This window comes from Lissotriton vulgaris, chromosome 7, assembly GCF_964263255.1.
Source record: "Lissotriton vulgaris chromosome 7, aLisVul1.2, whole genome shotgun sequence".
In the NCBI taxonomy this organism is placed as follows: Eukaryota; Metazoa; Chordata; class Amphibia; order Caudata; family Salamandridae; genus Lissotriton; species Lissotriton vulgaris.
The window spans coordinates 629,462,302-629,484,826 of NC_141695.1; the positions used below are offsets into that span (position 1 = coordinate 629,462,302).

The 22,525-nt window shown below is 41.9% G+C and overlaps 1 protein-coding gene across 1 annotated transcript in view; it reads right to left on the reverse strand.

Annotated features, from left to right (window-relative positions):
* The window catches only part of LOC147702167 (polycystin-1-like), a 599,895-nt gene that overhangs the window by 23,222 nt on the left and 554,148 nt on the right, over window positions 1-22,525 (reverse strand). The window contains exon 44 of the mRNA XM_086930810.1: window positions 8,805-9,037. Coding sequence (XP_086786936.1) covers window positions 8,805-9,037 — 233 coding nt within the window. The remainder of the gene's footprint in view (window positions 1-8,804; window positions 9,038-22,525) is intronic.

The following is a 22,525-nucleotide window of genomic DNA, read 5'->3' on the forward strand; positions in this document are numbered from 1 at the left end:
CAGCAGAGACATTGTAAGCAGATTGTTCACGCCTGAAAATAGGCCAGTACATAGGAAGCAGAATGCTGGCAATAATAATTAGAATACTCAGAATAAACATGATTATTAGTGTCACTATGCAGTGACTACGAAGTGATTTGCAATATGTTCTTCTCTTTTCCTCTCTCTCTCTAACTCGATCTAGGGGATACATGTCAGAAACTATTTAACCGATTCACCTAAGGGAGGACTTAAACAATTAAACTGTCTGACTTGCTAGATCGAAGCTTCATTCGGTAAAGTTCTTGAGGAGTCTTTTCTCTTTTAGGCACAGTAACGTCTTGTGCTTCAACACAGTCTTTGGTGGGGGTGGACGAGTCAGAGTCCTGTTTCAGTCCGTTTTTTAGTTCATTGCATAGTTTGATGTGACTCGTGTGGACCCACCCCTTTCTCCCCTCGATTTTCACGGCGGTCCTGGTGGTAAGCAGAACGGTCTTTGGAGACTTCCAGCGGGGCTCCAGTGGACTTTTCCGGTCGAAATTCCGGACGACTACCAGGTCACCTGGGCGGACCTCATGCGCCTTTACATCGGTGTTGTCAGGGAAGGCTGCGGCAACCTGTGAACGACATGATTGGAGTGCAGACATCAAGGAGGCAAGGTAATCTGTCAACATGTTACAATCAATATCAGTGATCTTTTTCGGAACGGGCGTCCCCCACATATTCGGCGGTCTGCCAAAGACCACTTCGTACGGGGATAGCCCTGATCTCGAGTGGGCGACCATCCTCATGTAGAATAGTGCCACGGGCAGGGCGACTATCCAGTCGACCCCTTTTTCCTGACAGATCTTGGCAAGACGGATTTTTAGTGTCTGATTATGCCTTTCTACAAGGCCAGCTGCTTCGGGATGTCGGACACAGTGGAACCTCCACTGATATCCTAGCAAGAGGGAAACTTGTCTCATCAGCTCGGACGAGAACGGCTGTCCGTTATCTGAATACACGACACGGGGCAAACCGTACCGTGGGAAGAATTCACGAACCAACTGTCTGGCAGTGGTCGGAGCAGTGTAGTCTGGGACTGGGTATGCTTCGGTCCAGCGGGACAGAGCACAAACGATTACAAGAACATACTTAAATCCTCTACAGCTATTCATCTGGATATAATCCATCTGGAGGACTTCAAAAGGGTGATCGGGAGGATGGAATCCCCCTTGCTCAACAGGGACGCTTTTACCTGGATTGAACTGACAGCAGATCATGCAAGTACGCACTTTCTGTTTTGCTGCTGCTCGTAAGTGTTTGTTGTACCAGAGATTCTGTAAACTGTCTAACATGGCTTTCTCTCCAAGATGGGCAGGACTATGTGCTGTATTTATTATGACTTGAACCATTGAGTCGGGGAGAAACCATATAGATTTTCCCTTCGTCACCCAACCTTGATCTGTCTGAATCCCTCCTAGTTCAGTCCATTTCTTTATCTCCTCTGGAGTAGCATGTGTCTGGATATCAATTACATCTAGGGCGGGATCTCTAACTGCCATACACTGGGTCTGGACTATTGTCTTTGTCACATCAGTAGTCTGGGTGTAAGTCAATGCTGTATGTTTTGCTGTCTGGTCTGCCAGGTCGTTACCCTGGGAAACAGAATCTGTGACTTTGGTATGTGCCTTACACTTCATGACTGATATGCCCGAGGGCAAATGTATTGCTTCTAACAGTGCTTGAATAAGGGGGCCATGTTGTATCTTGGCCCCATGGGAAGTCAGAAAACCTCGTTCTTGCCAGAGGACTCCGAAGTCGTGTACAACTCCGAAGGCATAGCGGGAATCTGTGTATATGTTAACATTTCTGTTCTTGGCTAGAATACAGGCTCGAGTCAGAGCGATGAGCTCTGCTGCTTGAGCAGACAGTGTGTCAATACGATGTGTTTCTTTAATTTCAGTTTCAGTGGTCACGGCGTACGCGGCCACTAATTCTCCTGTACTTGTTCTCATGCATGAACCGTCCACATAAAGTGTCAGGTCTGGATTTGTCAATGGGACATCTGTTAAGTCTCGTCTAGGCTTAGTTACTGCATTAATTATTTCTATACAATCATGCGGAGCTGGATCTGTCATAACTGTAGGTAACAGTGTTGCGGGGTTCAGGATGCTGCAACGTCTGATTTCTATGTGTGGCTGGAATAGTGTTAATTCATAACCTGTCAGTCGTGCTATAGTTAAGTGTTGAGTCTGGGTTCTGTTTAACAAAACCTCTACAGAATGTGGTACTTGAACTGTTAACTGATGACCTAAAACAATTGAATCACTTTGTCTTATTGCTAACGCTGTTGCTGCTACTGACTTTAAGCACGCAGGGAGTGCTTGAGCTACTGAATCCAATGTACTAGAAAAATAAGCACAAGGCTTATGTGAACCTGCTTGGTCTTGAGTGAGGACAGACAACGCTGTGCCATCACGTTCTGTAACAAAAAGTGTAAACGGTTTGCTGTAACATGGTGTCGCTAAAACTGGTGCTTGGCATAAAACTTTCTTTAATTCTTCAAAAGCTTGTGTGTGTTCCTGAGTCCAAGGGAGGACAGTCGAAGTCGCTGCCTCCTGTGTCGTTAACTGGATGAGTGGTTTAGCTAAGAATGCATACTGGGGAATCCATTGTCTGCAGTACGAGGTGAGGCCTATGAAGGCCCGCACTTCCTTTTGTGTCTTGGGTTGCGGCATGTTCACAATTAACTGAATGCGATCGGGAGTGAGCTGTCTCCCCACTTTGGACAGCAAGTGACCCAAGTACACAACTTGCTGAACACAGAATTGTAGCTTCGAAGGAGACACCTTGTGTCCCTTGTCGGCCAGGAAATGTAAAACTGTCAGTGATGCTTTTTCACATTCGGGCTCACTTCGTGCGGTGATCAGCAGATCATCGACGTATTGTAGTAAAGCGGTGTTAACTGGCATTTGAATACAATCTAGTTGTCTTTTCAGTGCTTGACTATAGATGCTGGGGCTTTCTGTGAATCCTTGAGGTGCGCGCGAAAATTTGAAACTGCGTCCATTTAAACAGAATCCGAAGAGATATTGGCTCTCTGGATCAATAGGCACGCTGAAGAAGGCGTTCTTGAGATCAATTACAGTAAAGAACGTTGCTTCTGAATCAATAGCAGTCAATAGAGATGATATATCGGGGACCACAGGATACTGTGGGATAATGCATTTATTCAATTCTCGAAGATCAATCACCAGCCGATATACTGGCGGTGCATTGGGATCAGTACGTTTAAGAATCGGAATGATGGGTGAGTTACAGATATTGGAGTCGGTCTCGACGACCACTCCTTGGGCAATGAGCTCTTCAATGATTTTCAGTAAAGCCGCTACAGCATCGGGTGGTAACTTGTATTGTCTGATTCTGGGTAATACAACACCTGCCTTGAGGGTAACGCGGTATGGTGTAATGTGCATACATCCTACATCAGTTGGGCCTTTTGCCCACAAGTAATCAGGTACATTTTTCAATCTGACGTCAAACTCACGAAGGACGTAATGACCCTTGAAATCCCGCAGAAAGAGTCTAACTCCCTCCGGGGAGCAGCATATTATAGCCCCTAGAGCCTTCAGTGTTTTAATTCCTAACAGATTCTCCGGACATGATTTTGTTAGTAACAGGTCTGTAACGCGTGATAATGGACCCACAGCCAGGGGAACTGGTTCTGAGACTTCATTTACAATAGGTTGTCCTGAAAAACCAAGGGAAACATTTTGTGAGCCTGAGAGGGGTGCCCCTGGGACTTCATCATGGCTGATTGTTGTGCGACTTGCCCCTGTGTCAATTAAAAACTTTCTATCTTTCCCCAATACTTGACTGTGTACATAAGGACCTTCTTGATCTACAGGAATCTCGATAAGAGGCAAGCCACCTTCCCTCTCTAGGCTGTTTCATGTATATCGGGAATATTCGGGGTAAGCAGACTGGGCATACTGGTACATCTGTTGTGAGACTTGCTGAGTTGCAGCAATGGGCTGTGGCTGTGGTACTGCTACGGTCTGTGCTGTCTGTGCGGACGCATGCATAGGCTGTGTATTCTGTGTAGACTGATGCTGGTTATGGTCTTGTCTAGGCGGATGCGGTCTCTCTTTAGTTTTACCTGTCGCTATGTTATGTTTCAGAACTGCACATTCGTGTACGTAGTGACCTGGCTGCTTGCAATAATTGCATGTCCCTTTAACAGGAGCTGCGGCGTGACTTGTCTGGGTCGTACCTTTCCTGTGACTGTCGGATGGAACCGTCTGGGCTACTAACATTTTCATTTTCGTGTCTTTCATGCGCTTCTGTTCCTGGTCTTGTTCTTCCCTAATTCTATTCTGGTGATATTGTAACATTTGTAACATCTGGGATGGCGTATTTGCTTGCCATGTACTCTCGACTTTATACACTCTATTTTTAACTAACGGTAGGGAATTCTCGACTAACTTTGATACAAAAAGATGTGGGTACGACTCGCTACTTGGCTGGAGGCCACTATTGATAATAAAACATTTCTCGAATCTTGAATAAAAGTCGCTAGTATCTTCATCATGTTTCTGTTTACAGGACGAGATTGCATCCCAATCCTCCTTTCTAGTTGTCAATAATCTGGGCAGGACCTGTACTATTAAACCTGGTAATGCTTTAGTTTTGTCCCCAAGGCCTAACCCTGGAACCCGTTTCTTTTCTTCATCCTCTATTTCTGCCCAGGCAATCTTTGCGTCTCCCACCTCCCAGTCCTTTTCCTTTAATTTCTCGAATATACCCGTAGGCAATAATACTTTCAACATTTTCATGATATCATCATATGTGTAGTCCCCCATCAGTAACATGTCTTTGAGCTCTCTATGAAAACCTGCAGGGTCTTTATCATGGCACGGTACTAATTTCTTCATTTCTAACAGTTCTAATTTAGTCAGAGGCGTGTGTACATACACGCGTTTCAAAATTTTATCCTCACCCATAACAGGGTGCACTTCTCGCAAGGGGTTCTGACTTTCTATACCACTCCCGCACTGCATATGGTACATTTTCCTTTCTGGGGGTGGGGCGGGAACATATTCAGGACTTACAAAGGTATCATATCTGCGTCGTTGTTCTAGAATTATTTGAACTAATTTAGTGCTTAGGCCTCTCCATCTATCCATCAGTAGTGCTTCTAGTGTCTCATGTAAGGGACCTGGATCGGAATAATGTTTTCTGTACTTAATGAGAAGGTGCTGAATCATATATATACCTGCTAATTTCTGTTCGTCGGGGGAGAGGTTCAGAAATGTCTGTGCTACGGTGTCATCATTATATATGTCTGCATTTTCGGCCCATGATACCGCTGATCGGGCTAATTCTTGTTCATCCATAGAATTGAGTACATGGTACCCAACTCGATCTCGAAGCCGTTTATCAGTTTCCTGGAACTGATGTTCAGCAGAATTCGGATTCGTTAAGGCAGAGAAGAAAACTCTCTTGCTTTCTGGACGGATACCCTTCCTAAGATAAGTTCCCTTACCTACATATGCTATAGTGCTTGTAGTCGGTTCTAGTTCTTCAGATTCTTCTTCCTCCTCGGAGGGAGTCTTTTCTTTCTCTTTCTCGTGTACTGCTATCACTGCTTTCTTAATCTTTTTATACATGGCCTCTATGCAATTTTGTCTGTCATGTTTTCCGTCGGCTATATTTTGACCCCACTTGTTCAATGCATCTAATTCACTCTGCTCTGTTCCGGGCCTGTCTCGTTCTCTTATTAGACAATTTATGAAAAATCGTAGTATCAGTGCTTGCATGGTAACTTTCTGTTTCTCCAGGGCATCCTTAATACTGTCGGGGTCCTTTCCCGTTTGAACGAACTCATATATTCTATCTAGGTGCTCCTTCATTCCTGCATAACATAACAAACTATCAGTAGCAGATCTTAACCGTAAAGACGCTAATACCATTAAGTCGTCCTGTCCAGGTTCTGGATCATATCTACAAACTGACATATTTTCTTTTAGTGCATCAAGACGGGATGAATTAGAAGAACGGGGGGATCTGTGCGTAAAAGGACTCTGCATACCTCTGAGATTTAATCTGTGAGTCGGTGGCGGGGTCTGGAGACCCGCGGTCGCACCTCCTGAAGCGGAAGCTTGGGCATTATCTCTGTGTGTAGTCAGTATCTGAATTTGTCTTTTAGTAGGATCTGATTGAAGTGGTTTCGGCAGATCAGTTTTAGGTGAGGGAAGTGGCGGAGCTGGCGGAACGGGACTAGTCTTTTTCGGTGTCGGCTGAGAGTGATCTTGGGGGGCAGTACCACCCCCGGCCCTGTCAGTAGGCAGGGCACGAACAGGCAGATTGGTGTAAGCTGGCGCTACATCTTCGAGATATGAATTTAGGAATATGTCTTTAGTAGTCTTATGCATTACTTTAGTTGGAACTAATGGTGACGGCAAATTTTTCGGTATTTCTGAAATGGCGTCAGGGGTACCATCGGCCAAAAGATACATGTTGTTCACTTTGCCATTTAGGATACGATCTATTTGTTCTACTTTTACTCGAATTCCCTCAGTAACTAATTCGTTTTCTTGGGCCTTTTCTGATTCTTTAAGCCTGTCTTCTCTACGGAGTGCTCTATCAGCACGCTTACGTGATTCCTTACGCCAAAATTCTATGGCGTCTTTCTGAGATTGTCTAGCTTTCTTTTTCCGTAATATTTCTTCTACCTTTATGATGCACTCGGCATCCCATGTTCCGTTAACTGGCCATCGGTATCTTTCCTCTAGGTGCTTGGTATAATCTGTCCATAACTCTAGATACAAGATGGCGTCTATGCCATGCTTATTATACATGAAATTACCTGGAGTGTCCCTAGGGGGGATTGGAATCTCTTCCTCTAACATCCCTTTCCTAGTTCCTATCTGCTTTAATTTGTTAAAAAACGGCATTGTGCCTACTTGATACTGAAATGCTTGATCCTAAATACTTAATTAGCATGTAACTATTTAAACAAGAAAACACAATAATGCACAAAAACAATCACATTCATACCACGACATTAATCACATGAAACATTTAAAGACATAGCTAACTTCCCCCTACTCTGAATGTACCGCTCAACGATACAGATACACTGTTGTAACAGTGCAGAAATTCGGAATACTTTATATACTGCTAAACAGTACAGATACACTGCCTAAAAACAGTGCAGACCGGACTTGCGTACCCAAACCCGTCTAGATACGACCCAGCAATGGTACTCACCGGGAAGCACGGAAAACAGAAGGCCTCGGAAAACTCGACTGGGCTCGACTCGGAACTTCGGAAAACTTCGGAACTTCGGAAAACTTCGGAAAACTTCGGAAAACTGGTGGGCCTCTTCACACCTCGGACCTTGCTTCCTTCGGCTGGGCTCTGGTCGGGATCCTCCGCACTCCTCACCGCCTCGTCTGGGCACTGATCGCAGTCTTCGTCACCTCCGTGTGTCAGAGGGGAATGCAGGAAATCCTGCCAGTACACGTGTTGTCCGTCTAACTGATGGCAGGGGACACGGATCGCAACGCACCTTCCGGCGCGTGAGGTGGGGGAGGGGTCCCTGTTCGGGCGCCAAAATGATGTAAATAATTAATTTACTCTCTTAATTTCTATGCAGGTAAGTACTTAATCAATAATAACTCAATCGAAATGAAGGAAAACAGAGTCCGTGGTGTAAGAGTTTCTAAGGGTTTTATTCCTCATAAAGGAATCAGGATATCATGTTCTGACCACCACACAGGATGTCAGAAGGGATAGATGAGCGCGCCGTCGTTGATTGACAATACATAGCTTATATACTTGATTTACATCATAATGTTCAATGTAAGAGGCGTAACAGCTGAGAGAAGACAAGATAACAGTATACACGTGGTGCTAGTACATCATCAAGAGGCGTAAACTAGGCGTGAACTAGGGTGTGTGCTAGAAACGTCACTGATAGGTGACGAAAGTGGGTGGCACCAAGGGGTGGTGCTAACAGAATGTTGCAATGTCAGCGGAAATCGGAAGCTTGGATGCGCGCGCAGCTGCATGACGTGTGATAGACGGGGTGCAGGGGACTTGACATTTACACTGGCGGAAAGAGACAGAAGTCTGGCATGTCAGATCAACTTGTGCTTCTATCATATCCGATATCTGATGTTTAGGAACTAAGCTATCTGGGCAGAAAGGTCTCTAGAGCAGAAGCTATTCTATACTTGCTGTGAGTGCGTGTATAAGCGCCTGAGTGTCTGTATGAGAAGCGTGGGGGCATGGGGCCTTCCATGGAAGCATGGCAACAGAGGCTATGAATTACTTGCATAAAGACAGGTCGGCCCTTTAGCCCTGTAGCTGAGGAAGGATGTTTACTGAAGCTAGTAGGCTGGAATGTATCTTCGGGGAGGAAAACAGATAACTCGAAGGTTATAGTCAATTTTGGCAGGCAGCAGGCTGAGCTGAGCACGGAGGGCCGCGCTAGAAGTAAGTCAGAGTTCACGGGTACGGGGGCTGCTTGGGCAGAGGCCCTCGCAGTCAGAAGCCAGAAAAGAGGCTCGGTGGCAGAGATTCAGGGCCTACTTTCAGCCAGGCTGAAAAACGTAGGAGTACACTTCAAAAAGACGTTGGCATAGCATACTTAGGAACGGACCATCAAACCCATTCATGGTGGGTCTGAAAGAGGACAAGTTAACGTTGGACGCAAATGTATTTGCGTCTTCATAGCTGGTACAGGAGGGAAGTTACATGCACTTTTAACTCGTACATGGAGTCGGTGGGGTACTCGCTAGGGAACACAACATGACCATAAAATTTATATTACCTCAAGTAGTGCCACCTCATAGAGGCTGAGGAAGGTGTGGGGGTTGTTTCTATAGTGTTCCAGCTTCACACCTGTGAGCCAGGTACAGACAAAGTGTGTGACACCCACGCCCACACTCAGCAGCACCAGGAGCAGCTGCACCCAGAAGCGTCCCTGCCACCAGTCACAGCCAGAGTCGCTGCAAATGGCTAGCAGATCTGGGACCAAGAAGCCCACTGTGAAGAGAAAGAGCAGGGCCTGAAGGAGAGAGGAACACACCATGAACATATACCTGGTCCTAGGAGAGAGGAACATAGCATGAATTTAGCAGGGGTCAGACAGTTATGACCACACAGTAAAAATATATAAGGTTCAGGGAGCGGGAGGAAAATGCTAATTAACATATACAAATATAAAATAAAACTTAATTTGCAACTTCAGTTTTTTAATAGATTCACATACTGGACACATGCCCCAATCTAGCGGTTATTGGAGGATAGGGCAAATTGATTCTCTAAAGCATTTTAGGTGGCCGCCATAAGCATTCCTGAATCCAAACCCCCTTGTGTTATTGGTAGGATGGCAATCCCACTTTTTCAGGGCTTGTTCTCCTATAACTGCCCAATCATTGTTTTGAGTGATGTAAGAGAGATGGGTCGATCTACTCTTTTCATCCTTTCTCACCCCACAAGAAGAACGGGTGACTATTATGAGAATCTACAAAGAGTCACGCAGTAAACCTAATGTTAAATGTAAGAAACTGTATATAACAGAGTATTGTTACCTTGTATGCATAAACATATTGAATTTGCATTTTATATTTATTGAGCATCATTTACCTTCTCAAGGGAGCAGCACTTTTTCATCAGCCAGGGTGAGGTTTCTGTGCCTGAGGGTCAGATTGTTCAGTGCCTGCTTAATTTGTAGTTTGGAAGGCACAAAGTGACCTACTGTCTCTGGGTAACTGTGGGCCGGCTGTATGTGGGTGAGCGATGGCAGGTGCAGAATAGGCATTTCCGGTGGCACTGCAGCAGCCTGTCCTTCTTAGACCCCATATAGCACCTCTATTTCAGGAGGGCGGAAGGGGGCTGGAGTCGCAGCATGACTTTGTCCCCCCCCTGGTCTTCTGCCATGGCAAGGGTTGTCCATTGGAATGAGAGGCAGTTCCTTGCTGGGCTGCACCAGTCTGTATACTGTCGGGCCTCATTGGATATGACACTGAGCAGCAGCACTGTCAGGAACAGCCTACAGTGGACAGCTAACCAAGGTAGGAAGACTGAGCAGGCACACAGCCCAGACTCCCAAAGGAGGGTTTATCTCTCGGTGTTCTGCATTTTGTATCAGGAGAGTGGACTCAGAATGTGGCCTACTAGGAGGTGCACGGGTGCGCTTTTCAAGATGGCCACCTTCTGATAATTCTCCCGCAATGCCTGCATTATTGACTATTTTGTAGCCGCTTATAGGCTTTCCTTACCAGTGTTGAGGTATCACATTTTTCTCTTTGTGACCAGCGCTAATGGAAAGGTTGTTTTTGGGGCTCTGTCTCAATTGTTTGAGGGTTTTCTGCAATGCTGTGCCCTTGCATCGAGCTGACCTGTGAGGTGCTGCTGGAGCTACCTGTCAGGAGGGCAGAGACTTATTAAGGAAAGGACATGGCTTAGGCCTAAACCACACCCACAGCTGGTTCTAGCTGCTGCACAGTTGCCTGTTATTTTTATATTTTGTGTAATTTCATTTTCTCTGTTTTTGAAGTGTTTTTGGCACTGTTTATATATATTTTGCTTGGAAAATTCTAATATAGAAGGAAAGAATTTGCATATAACAACCAACAAACATAAACAAACAATTTCTCCTCCACAGTAAAGTAAAAAATAGTGGATTCTAATGAGCCTTCCTTGATAACTTTACTGGAAGAGTTACAAGCAGTATGCTCTAATACAGACATTGTTCTTGAAATTAAAAATATTTGCAAGGATGGCTGGCCTTTCAATGAAAGTCTCTGAAAATGCAATAAAAATCCATGATAATGAGGTATACATTGACAATAAGTTGCTCCTCATTGAAAAAATTGAACTAATGAATGCTTTTTTACTTGAATTAGAAACATGTAATAGGCAGTATAATTTGTGCATCTTTAATTTGCCAGAAGGTGTTGAAGGCAACAACTGTAGGCAATACTTGGAATCCTTGATACCTGGTCTTTTGCAGTTACAGTTATCAGAAAAAGATCGAAATTGATAAGGCACATAGAATTCCTTCTCATCGTAACCCAAGCAGTGTTAAACCGTATCAGGTGATTTTTAAAGTCTTGCGTCACCATCATCTGGTAATGATCCGGAAAGTGGCAAGATGGAGCCCAACTATAATGGTTAATGGAAATAACATTTTTATATATTTTTGCCAAGGAAACTGTTGAAATTTGCAGAGAATTCACTGAACTTAGACCTCAACTAAGAAGCTGTGGTTTTAAATATGGCCTTTTTGATCCTTCTGTTAGTAGAATTTGGAAGCCTGGTATCTCAAAATCTTTTCAACAATCTAAGGATCTTTATGCATTTTTAGATCAACGTTCTCTGCTCTCCATGGAAACAAGTGACACTTCAACATGAATCATACATTTGAATAATTTTGATTCTACCCTATTTGTCCATATTTTTTGTGGGGGTATTGCCTAGGCAGGTCAATCTTGTATATGTGTGTGTGCAATTCTGGAACATCATTTATGCTTCTATGTTGTCTTTTTTAGTTTCCTTGTCATTCCTTTTTCTCCTACCTTCTTCTTCTGGAGCTACTCTCTAATCCTCTAAGCTACATTTTTTCTTTCTTTTTCCTATCTCCTTTTTCTACTGATTATGGATAATATTAATAAAATTAAAGTTTTTTCGTTTAATGTCAAAGGTTTAAGACACCCTGTTAAAAGAACTAACGTTTTAGATTATTTGGCCAGACATTAAGCAGGCATTTCTTTACATCTAGAAACCCATAGATAATAAACAGTTTTATCATATATGGATAAATGATGGGTTGGTAACATTATTTCCTCTCCTGCAGTTAGTAAAAAGAATGGTGTTGCTATCCTTTTTTCAAAAAAGTTAAATAGTCAAATACTATCCATATTTTCAGGTACAGAAGGTTAGCGAAAGTTAAAATTGATAATAATATTTTTCATATAATGAATGTCTATGGTCCAACAAATGATGATCCTAAATTTTGGTCTCTTTTTATCTCTGAAGTGATTAAATTAGGTACTGTTCCACTTATTGTTGGTGGCGACTTTAACTTAATTTGTGACCCACTGTTGGATAGATATTCTCAAACTAAACATTGTCCCACTAAGGCTTATTTTATTTTTAAAGTCTTTTTTTAAATTGACCAAATTTTAGATATTTGGGGTCTACATCACCCAAAAGGGAAACAGTTAACTTTTTTCTCTAACCCTCACAACTCTTATTCTCGTATTTATTATTTGTTAATTTCCTTTTCATTAATTCATTCATTTTCTGATCCTACAATTCACAATATTCATATCTCTGACCATGCATTTATTGCAGGTGTTGTACAACTTAGCCAACTCAACAATCCCATTCTCGCTGGTGTATGAATATGAATATTCCTCTTTATGACCATAATAAATCCAAACTTTTGTCAACATTACATGATTATTTCTTTTTCAATAGAGAAGGACCTACTTCACTTGTAAATAGTTGGGATGCATTTAAGGCTTATATCAGAGGAGTAACAATATCAATTATGGCACAGGATAACAAACCTTTTAACGCTAAACTCCAAGAATTTGATAAACAAATAGCAAAATATGAATGGTCTTTATTTCATCTAATGATAATAAATACAAAATGCAATTACAGAAACTCAGATATGAGTTAATCTCTTTAAGTAGAGAAGCTGGTATACACATTTCGAATAATAAGGCAAAATTTCATTTGAAAGCCAATAGATCTGCGTGACTTCTGGCAAATTATTTAAGTATTAAAAAAGATAAAAACAAAATGAATGCAATTCATGGTTTTAATGGTAAATTGGCAATATCAAACAAAGAAACTGTTAATACATTTTTTATCTACTATTCAAATCGATACAGTAATCCCTCAGCTATAGATAAGTTTAGTATTGATAATTTTCGCAATCCTTTGGCCTACCAAAAATTATCAGTGAGGAAAATATTGGATGTACCGATTTCATTAGAAGAAATGAATTCTGCTATTAAAGCTCTTACACCCAGTAAATCACCTGGACCGGATTGTATCCCTGCTGAATTTGATAAACAATTTTCTCCTTATATGATGCCTCATTTACTTAAATTATTTACTCAAATTAGAATATCAGGATCCTTTCCTGATGCTTTGATTATAGTTCTTTCAAAACCCACTGTTGTATCAAATTACCACCCTTATTTCTTTAATTAATCAAGATTGTAAACGTTATGCAAATATTCTTGCAACCATATTGACTTCTGCGCTTGGCACTATTGTTCACATTGATCAAACTGGTTTCATGAAAAATAGCCATTCTGTGAATAGTGCTAGATTAATATTTCATGCAATTGAAGCGGACATCTTTACCCCTTCCCGCTGGTGTCCTTGCATTAGATGCTAAAAAAGCATCTGACAAAGTACATTGGCAGTATCAATTTACAATTTAATACTATATCTGCTTTTAATTTTGGCAATTCCTTTATTCGTATTATTTCAGCTCTTTATTTTGGCCCATCTGCTGGTGTTATCATTAATGGTCCACTCTCTAATACATTCTTCCTTTTTAGAGGCACTCGTCAAGGTAGTCCCTTGTCACCTTCACTTTTTCTCCTTGCCATTGAACCTTTACTCATTGCCATCAGACACTCCACAGAAATAAAAGGTATTACTATAAATGAGGTTTTTTTATTATTTATTTTAGTGTTTTATAGAGCGCAAACGTGACCCATGAGGGTATCTGAGCACTTTACACGGTATACAGAGGTGAACAAACAAAAAAGTCTAAAGTACAGAAATATACAAAAAGGCTGGCGAGGGGCAGGGGTGTTGGGAACATAGGAGAAAAAAGGGGATACAAGTGTATGGTTACAGTCATAGTTTGAATCAGTAAAAACAAAAGCCCCACATATTCTCGGTGGGGTGAATTTGTGATCTGAGGAAGATGCCATAGTCTTAGATTCGTCAGGCACATTGTGGTGGTTGAGGGCAGGCCTTAGACAAGGAATTTACCCATGAGGAAAGTTTTGGCCTCCTTCTTGAAATGTGCTAGAGAAGGGATTCTTCTGATGGCGGTAGGGAAAGAGTTTTAAATTCTTGGTGCAGCCCCAGTGAACCCCCTATTGTAGGTTTTTTTTTCTGAAAAAAGGCAGGTTGGAGCAAGAGGTTTATAGCGGACCGGGGGTTCCTGCTTCCTCCAGATAGCACTAGTTTCTGTGCCAGATAAGCAGGTGAGTTTGCATATAGAGCCTTGTGTGTAATGCATGCCAGCTTCAACTGAATTCTGGCCTCTAGAGGGAGCCAGTTCAGCGCTTTCATATGTGGAGAGATGTGGTTGAATTTCCTGGTGCCGGTGAGAAGTCTGGCGGCCGCGTTGAGGCAGGCTTTTAGAGGTGCCAAGGAGATCTTGGGTAATCCTGTAAGGGTGGAACATCTATATTCCAATCTAGAGATGACTAGTGCTTGAACTGCCATTTTTAAGTCGGGAACATCGATAGAAGGTTTCAGCTTCCATAGGTAGCTCAGGTGGAAACTGGCTGATTTAGCCATTGAGTTAATGTGGTCTCGCATGTTCAGGTTACAGTCTAGGATTATGCCCAGGGATTTGGCAGAGTCCACAATGGTCGGCTGGCAGTTTAAGGCTGTGATGGCCTTGATCCATATCTGAATCTCCGGGTTGGCTTTTGAAGGGGAGATTAGGAGAAATTCAGTTTTCTTTGCGTTGAGTTTGAGTTGGTTAGCTGCTAGCCATTGGACAGTCAGTTTCATGGTCTCATTCAGGGAGAGAATCTCCTCAAGCGATGAAATATTGATGTATACTTGGGTATCGTCCGCGTACATATGGTAAGAGATGTTGGCGGTACGAAGAACTTCGGTGAGTGGCTCTAAGTAAAGATTAAAGCGGGTGGGGGACAGGGTTGAACCTTGGGGGACTCCAACCATGACCGGGGTGGGAGTTGATAGGTTGCCGTTAATGAGGAATCTCTGAGATCGGTTATGGAGAAAGGACCTGAACCATTCTAGGACCACACCATCCAGATCCTTCCTGATTTTGAGGCGTTTGAGTAGTTTTTCATGGTTGACCATATCGGAGGATAGATCTAATAGGATTAGAGGGCAGGTTTTGCCTTGGTCTGGGCTTAAAGGGCATCGTCCACAATGTGGAGCATAGTATTTTCAGTGCTGTCCCCCGGTCTGAATCCAGATTGGAAGGCATCAAGTAGATGGAAGTTGTTGATGTGCTGACTTAGTTGTTGTTGTGCACCCTTCTCTAATACTTTGGCTAACAGCAGGATATTGGAGATAAGTCTGGAATTGTCAGGGGAGGCTGGATCCAGCTATGTTTTTTTTTTAAATAGGGAGGACTTGGCCAGCTTTCAAGGGGTCCGGAATCTATCCCTGCTGGAGAGAGGCGTTGATTATTGCAGTCCAGCAAGGAACAATGGATTGGGAGGAAGCAGCGAGGTAGTTGGATGGTAGCGGGTCATTAAAGTGGTTATTTGGGTTTAAGGTAGAGAGGATTTTGGAGATGGAGTCTTAGTCTTAGTATTCAAAGTCGGTCCAGCGGGCTTGGTTTTAAGGTGAGGCCAGAGGGGGTGGTGCGGAAAAGAGGGACAAGTCCAGAAGAGGTTGAGAGTAAGTGGCGATACTGAGTTCAATTCCTAATGCCGTGATTTTATCAGCTAAGAAATAGGTGAATTCCTCTGGCGATATTAGAGATTTGGTGGATTCATTCTGTGTTTTAGCCAGTTTATTTGATTGGTGTTTGACCAGTTCAAGGAGCTTGCAGGGTCTATTCTTGGCATTCCCCTATTCCGATCTGAAATATTCTTTTTTTGAATTCAGGATGTGCTTGTTGTAGGAGTTTCTCGCGTGGCGGAGAAGTTTTAGATGCGTAGCAGAGGGGTGCTCTCTCCAGATTCTTTCAGATTGCCGTAGGGATCTCCTTTCCAAGTAGAGGGAACCAGTGAACCTGGGGTTTCTGTCTTTGATTTGTGTTCTTTTTAGTTTTAGAGGGGCAAGGTCGTCCAAAATGTTTGATATAGACGAAAAGTAATGTTCATTGAGGTCACTGACCCAATTTATGTGCGAAGGGGGGCTCACATTTGCAGCGGGTCTTTAGTTTCATAAGGTCAAGGTTTCTTAGTGTCTCTGATCCAGTGTTTGGGAATCACCGGTTGCGGTGTCTTTGTCTTGTGGGTCCCAGGTAAAAGGAAGGAGATGGAGTGGTGGTCAGACCAGTCACATGGGTCCATGGAGATAAGCTTGACTGAGGATTCCTTAGAAATGATCCAGTCAAGGGTGGCGCCTTTTGAGTGGGTTGGCAGAGAGCAGGCTTGAGTCAGGGCTTGATTGGTTAGGAGGTCTTTGATGGCGTTGACATAGGGATCTTTAGGGTCATTCCAGTGCAGGTTGAATCACCCAGGAAAATCTCTTTGGCATTGGAGGAAATCTTAGTTGTGATTATTTCCAAGAGGTGATCAGTGAAAGAATCATTAGAACCTGGAGGGTGGTAAAAGATGTGCAAGTTACAAAGATGTAATGAGTTGCTGCAAATGGAGAGTGTAAGGTATTCGCAGGAGTCAGTGGTGTCCACCAAGAGTTCCGTGACAAGGAGGGAAGATCTGTAGATGCAGGCGATGCCTCCTCCTTTCCTGTTGGAATGTCTGTCCAGTCTAGAAATGTTGTAGTTGGGAGGGACTAATAAGTCCAGGCAAGGGGAAGAGTATTCATTGAGGTTACTATAAAAACTTCAGCTGATGATGTCTCATTATATAATAGTAATCCAGCTTCTTCTATTCTATCCCTATTAAAGATGGTTCAGTCATATTCTCAAATTGCAGGTTACACTTTAAACACAAATAAGACAAAACATGTTTACCTTAAATGTGCACTGTGCCCCTGCTATGCTTCCAAATAATTAAATAATATGTCAAAAAGAAAACCTATATATATCTTCGTATCCTATTCTCCCATACCATTATACAATCAGTTACATTGAACTGTAAGTATATTCTTAATAATATCAAAAGACAAAATTCTTAAGTGGTCTGTTTTACACTTATGCTGGTGAGGTAAACTCGATATTGTTAAAATCGTCTTTGCTCCAAAATGTTATTAATCTATTATCTTTGATACCTACCCAACTTCCACTTAAGTTCTATACATTTTTATGCACACTAATATCTAAGTTTATTTGGAATAATAAAGTGCCTCGTATCAGGTACAAAAAATTGAAAATTGCAAAATGTAATGGTGGTTTTGGTTGACCAGATTTTTTAATTATTAAAAAGCATTTATTTTAAAACAATGCGCCTTTTGGTTCACCAATACAGATTTTAATAATACACCCTCATGGCTTCTCATTGAAAAAAGTTTGATATCACCGTTTCCGTTACTTACTTTACTTACTATGCCTGCTACTAATTCTTTATTACGAAGCTCTGCAATATTGAAAGCTACAAAATTAATATTACAGGATTTAGATTCTCTCTTTCAAACACCTAATTCTCACACCTTAAATACATCCTTATGGTTCAGTCCTATTATAAAGCTTAATCGAAGTATACAATTTTGGCAATCTTTGATAAATGCTGGTATCTTTTACTTAAAAGATACATATCAAAATAACACTTTTTTATCTTTTGAAAAGCTGCAACAAAAGTTAATCCTGCTTCCTTCCAATATTCCTAAATATGATTTTTTTTATTCTGTCCTTGATTCATTTCCTAGCAATTTTCCAATGGAAAATGTATCTGATCTAGAAACATATATACAAGTAATCGCTTCTTCATCTCAAGATGTGTCAATCTATTATAAAAAATAGAATAATTTATACAAGAATAACATTAATTTTATCTCTTCTTCTTCGAATAATGAACTGAATTTGTCTTTGGAGGAAAATATGGATGAATGGTGTCTCTGGATGGATACCAGGGTCCTTATACCAAATTAATTCTTTCATATTATTTGTTTATGGACACCGTTAAAAATATTTAAGGCAACACTACTAAATTCTCATATATTGCTGGCACTGTAATTTAGCTCCAGGTTAACTAAAACATATGCTTTTTGAACTTAATATTCTCTTTAAGTGTTGGAATGAGGTTTGGGAGTTTATTATATAAAAAAAAAGAATTATCAGCTAAACCTTCATATAATATGTTGATTTGTAAATCGATATTCCTCTCAACAAAACGGTCATATTCAAATAACAAGTTCTTTGACTTTTAAATATCTGCTGCTCTAAAATCGACTTCCACCAATTGGAAAGATGCTTCACAATAAGCAGTACATGCATGGTGGTCATGGATAATTTTTGCCATAAAGGGAGCTGATTTGACTATGTTGGCCTATTTCCACGATAGTGCCGATTTTAAAAAAGGGCAACCGGGGTGACATCCACTGCTATAGACCAAGCTCAATGTTGGACTCTATGGGACGTCTAGTATGGTTTTCGCCCTGGGCGGTCCACTGTGGTCCAGTCCCTTAATCTATCTATGATTCTGAATAAATATACAGTGGCCCGTCCTGGAACCATTTACCTAGCTTTCATGGACCTATCATCCTCATTTGATAGCGTGAATAGGGCTAAACTATGGCAGGCCAGGTTGGCTATAGGGGTAGATGGTAACATTGTTCATTTTTTGGAAGACCTTCACCGATCAATCAAGGCGCAGACTAGATTTTCACAAGATCTAAAGGTTTCTTGTAATTTTGTAAGAAGAAGAGGAGTACGTCAAGGTTGTATTTTAGCCCCCTTTCTGTTTAATTTATACATCAATAATTTGGATAAAGGTTTAACAGAGACAAGGGTTGACTATCCGCAGGTAGGCCGATGTGGTCTGCCCGTCTTATTATAATCAGATGATGCGGTCCTTTTATCTAGGACCGCTAGGGGGTACAACCACTTCTTGACTCCTCCTCTTTTATAGCAAATCTGGACCTGTCAATAAACAACTCCTAATCGTATGTGATGCAGGTGGGACCTCGCCCGAGAAAGCCTTTTAAATTTATGGTAGGATCTGCCCAAGTTCCCCGCACTGGTGCCTTCTCGTACCTGGGGGTCCTAGTGGATGAGAAAATTAAATGGGGCCCATTAAAACAGAGGAAAAGGGGAGATCTAGTGCGTGCAAATATGGCTGTTTTAAACTTCACCTCCAAACTAGGCAGGAGACAGATTGCCGCACTTTGAAAGATATACCAGGCCAAGTGTGTTGCTAAAGTCACTTACGGCAGCGAAATATGGGGTTACGTCCACATGAATGAGTTACAAGTAGTTGAGAACTCATTCTTGAAGCGCCTGTTAGGTGTGCTCAGGGCAACATCGTATATGATGTTTACAAGAAGAACTGGGGGTGCCCTATCTCTGTGATTTATTGGCTTTACGCCCATTATTGTATTGGCTAAAGATTTGGCTGAATGAAGGATCGACCTTGAGTCGCTAGATCCACTAGGAGTGTATGTCCCTTGATTATGCCCATTATATTTCATGGCTCAGATATATCTAAACATGAAAAACAAAAGGGGGTTGTGCCCTTTTAAGCCCTGGGTAGGACACAATGCTATTGTAAGTAATAATTGAGAACCCAGTCGCTTTTTAGTTCTGCCACTTTTTTATTTTGAGCAGATTTTTTGTACACCACCGTATTTAATCAGTGGGTGTTATAATTGATTTTTTTCAATGTACAAGTTGCGTCACTTGTCTGGATTATTATGATTGTCTGGGGACTTGCCTTGTCATACACAAGTGGGTATATACTATGTACAATACTTACATTAAACACCATAAACAAACACTTATGTTACAAATATGCAAAAACATTTAAACTATACAATTCTCACAATGTACATTTACATGAGGGAACTGTACCCACCTAACTAGTTTCAACACTAGACCTTCATTGTGACACCTTTGTATGTTTGAGGTCTAGTAGGGCAAAGGCAAAATTTGCAACTGTTAGTTTTTCACCATAGCTTGCAGCGTAATGTTCAAAGGACTTTGCGCTAATTAAAGTTCATTTATTTCGGTGAACCAAAGAACGCCGACGCGTTTCCAAGCCTGTGTGTTTACTCGTCAGGCTCTTCTGCAGGGCGTTGGTTAGGTGGGTATCTATGTAAAAACAACATGGGATGTTTGAGAATAGGGCCTCTCTCTAATACTGGGTCAGTGCTTTTTGGATAGTTACACTTGATTTTACCTTTTCGCAGAAGGCAGTTCGTCTGTCTGTCTGTGAAAGCGCTTCTGGCTAGCAAGTCGTTCTGCAGAGGTAAAGGGCACATCATGTATCTGTTCTATTTATTTGAACAGTGAGTCTCTTAGCGTTTTTACTACAATTTGTTATAAAAATGTCAGGACATATTTTTACCTATTTTATCTGTCAGTGCAGGCCTTCGATTGGAATTCTATTTTTCTTTATTCTTTGACCACACTCCATTTGGTGCAATAGCGGCAGGGTCTATATTGACGACAAAGTATGGCAAGTATTAGTTTTAGGTGATTCAATCTTACCGGGAGTTGTTAACTCTGTTTCCCCATTTCTGGCCATTACTTACTTCGGATTTCGATGTTTTTAATCCAGAGGGCGCAGTCATTTATTTAGGCTTCAAGTTGTCGCATTTAAACAGGTCAGGACTACATAACCCATAACCCCTGAACCACATGACAAGAATAAAACCAAAACAGTCATGTGACTTGCACTGTGTAACTAACCGTTGAACACAGAAGCGAGCAGGAAGATATTGGAAACCTGGAACAACCCCTCAGGTAAGACAACATTCGAGGGGAATAAATGAGCAATGCGGTAGAATCTAAAATTAAAACGAATCCTTCGTTTTTCCAGCTAAACGCGAGAAAACTCTAACAGAATACAAAAAGACGCCGCCAATAGTGCACGAGCAGCGGCCAGCCTGTGGGCTGAAATCCGAAGTAAGTAATGGCCAGAAATGGGGAAACAGAGTTAACAACTCCCGGTAAGATTGAATCACCTAAAACTAATTCTTGCCATACTTTGTCGTCAATATAGACCCTGCCGTTATTGCACCAAATGGAGTGTGGTCAAAGAATAAAGAAAAATAGAATTCCAATTGAAGGCCTGCACTGACAGATAAAATAGGTAAAAATATGTCCTGACATTTTTATAACCAATTGTAGTAAAAACGCTAAGAGAGTCACTGTTCAAATAAATATGTATGAGATTTTTAGGGTAGTTCTGTCTCCTATGTGACGTATGTATAAATATTTTATCCTTTTTATACCACGTATGTATTTTTTAGAGTACTTTTATGGTTTCATATGTGAAAACCGAATAAAGTTTGATTGATTGATTGACTATGTTGGTGAAAGGGGCTATAAGATGGCGAGTTGGAATATTGCAGGGTGGAATAATTAGATAGATCGTCTAGGATGGTTAGAATTTATAACCCAATTTGACATCTTGTGTCTCCAGGAGACCTGGGTGGCCGAAGATGTCTATCTTGATGGGTATGCTGCCTATAACTGTCATGCACAGCCATCCAACATGGGGAGAGCCAGTGGCGGGATGGTGATACTGCTCTCTGTGAGGTTACCGGTTCAAGTGAAAATCCACCGGACTGTTGGTCTGCACTCTCAGTTGTTATGGTTACAACATAGGAATGGGCGAAATGTCCTAGTAATAAATCACTATAACAATGCCTTTAACCACTCTAAAACAGCTATGGTTGATGAACTTGATGCGGAGGTGGAAAGGCTATGCGGTTGTAGTGATGTGTCCTTTGATATTTTGTGGGGTGGAGATTTCAACATTCACATGTGCCCCTTCGTTGGCAAAAGGGTGTGTGGGTATGGGGGGGGAGGTTGGGGAAGATCAGACCCACTTTTTACATTCGGCTTATGGGGAATCTCTAAACACTTTTATGCTTAAAATGGATTTATGCATCATGTTACCTGGCGAAGACAGTGAGGGAAATTCGGTACCGACCTTTATTGGTAGGAATTGTGCCACGGTTATCGATTACCTCATCGCCTCCTCCAGTATTATGGCTTTGTGTACCTCACCTGTAATAGTCGACCCAGCCCTTAGTGACCATAACTGTTTAACAATGTATCTTTCTTTGTGGGGGGATAAGGTAAAGGCGTTGCATGGTGTAGTAACAGATGTAGTCCCACATAGATCCAACGGCCCAAGAATTAAATGGGGTAGGCAAAATGAGGAATGTTTACTATGTACCATAGTGTCAGCCTGTATAGATGAGGTGGAATGCTGTCTTGAACCCGATAAGGATAATGCCGATATTCTAGCTAGTTTTGATATTATTAATAAAAACATTGCACAAATCTAAACTGGTATAAAACCGAAAGGCCCTAGGAACACCGGGGGATGGTTTAACAAGGAATGTACAAAATCCTTACAAAGACTTAAAGCCGCTCTCAAGTGTAAACCCAGGGATAAGGAAGCAGTTAGGGCCCTGAGAAGGGAATACACAATTCATCTGAAGGACAGGAAACAGGAACTAAGGGAAGAGGCCTGGAACAACCTGACCATGGCAGTGGATC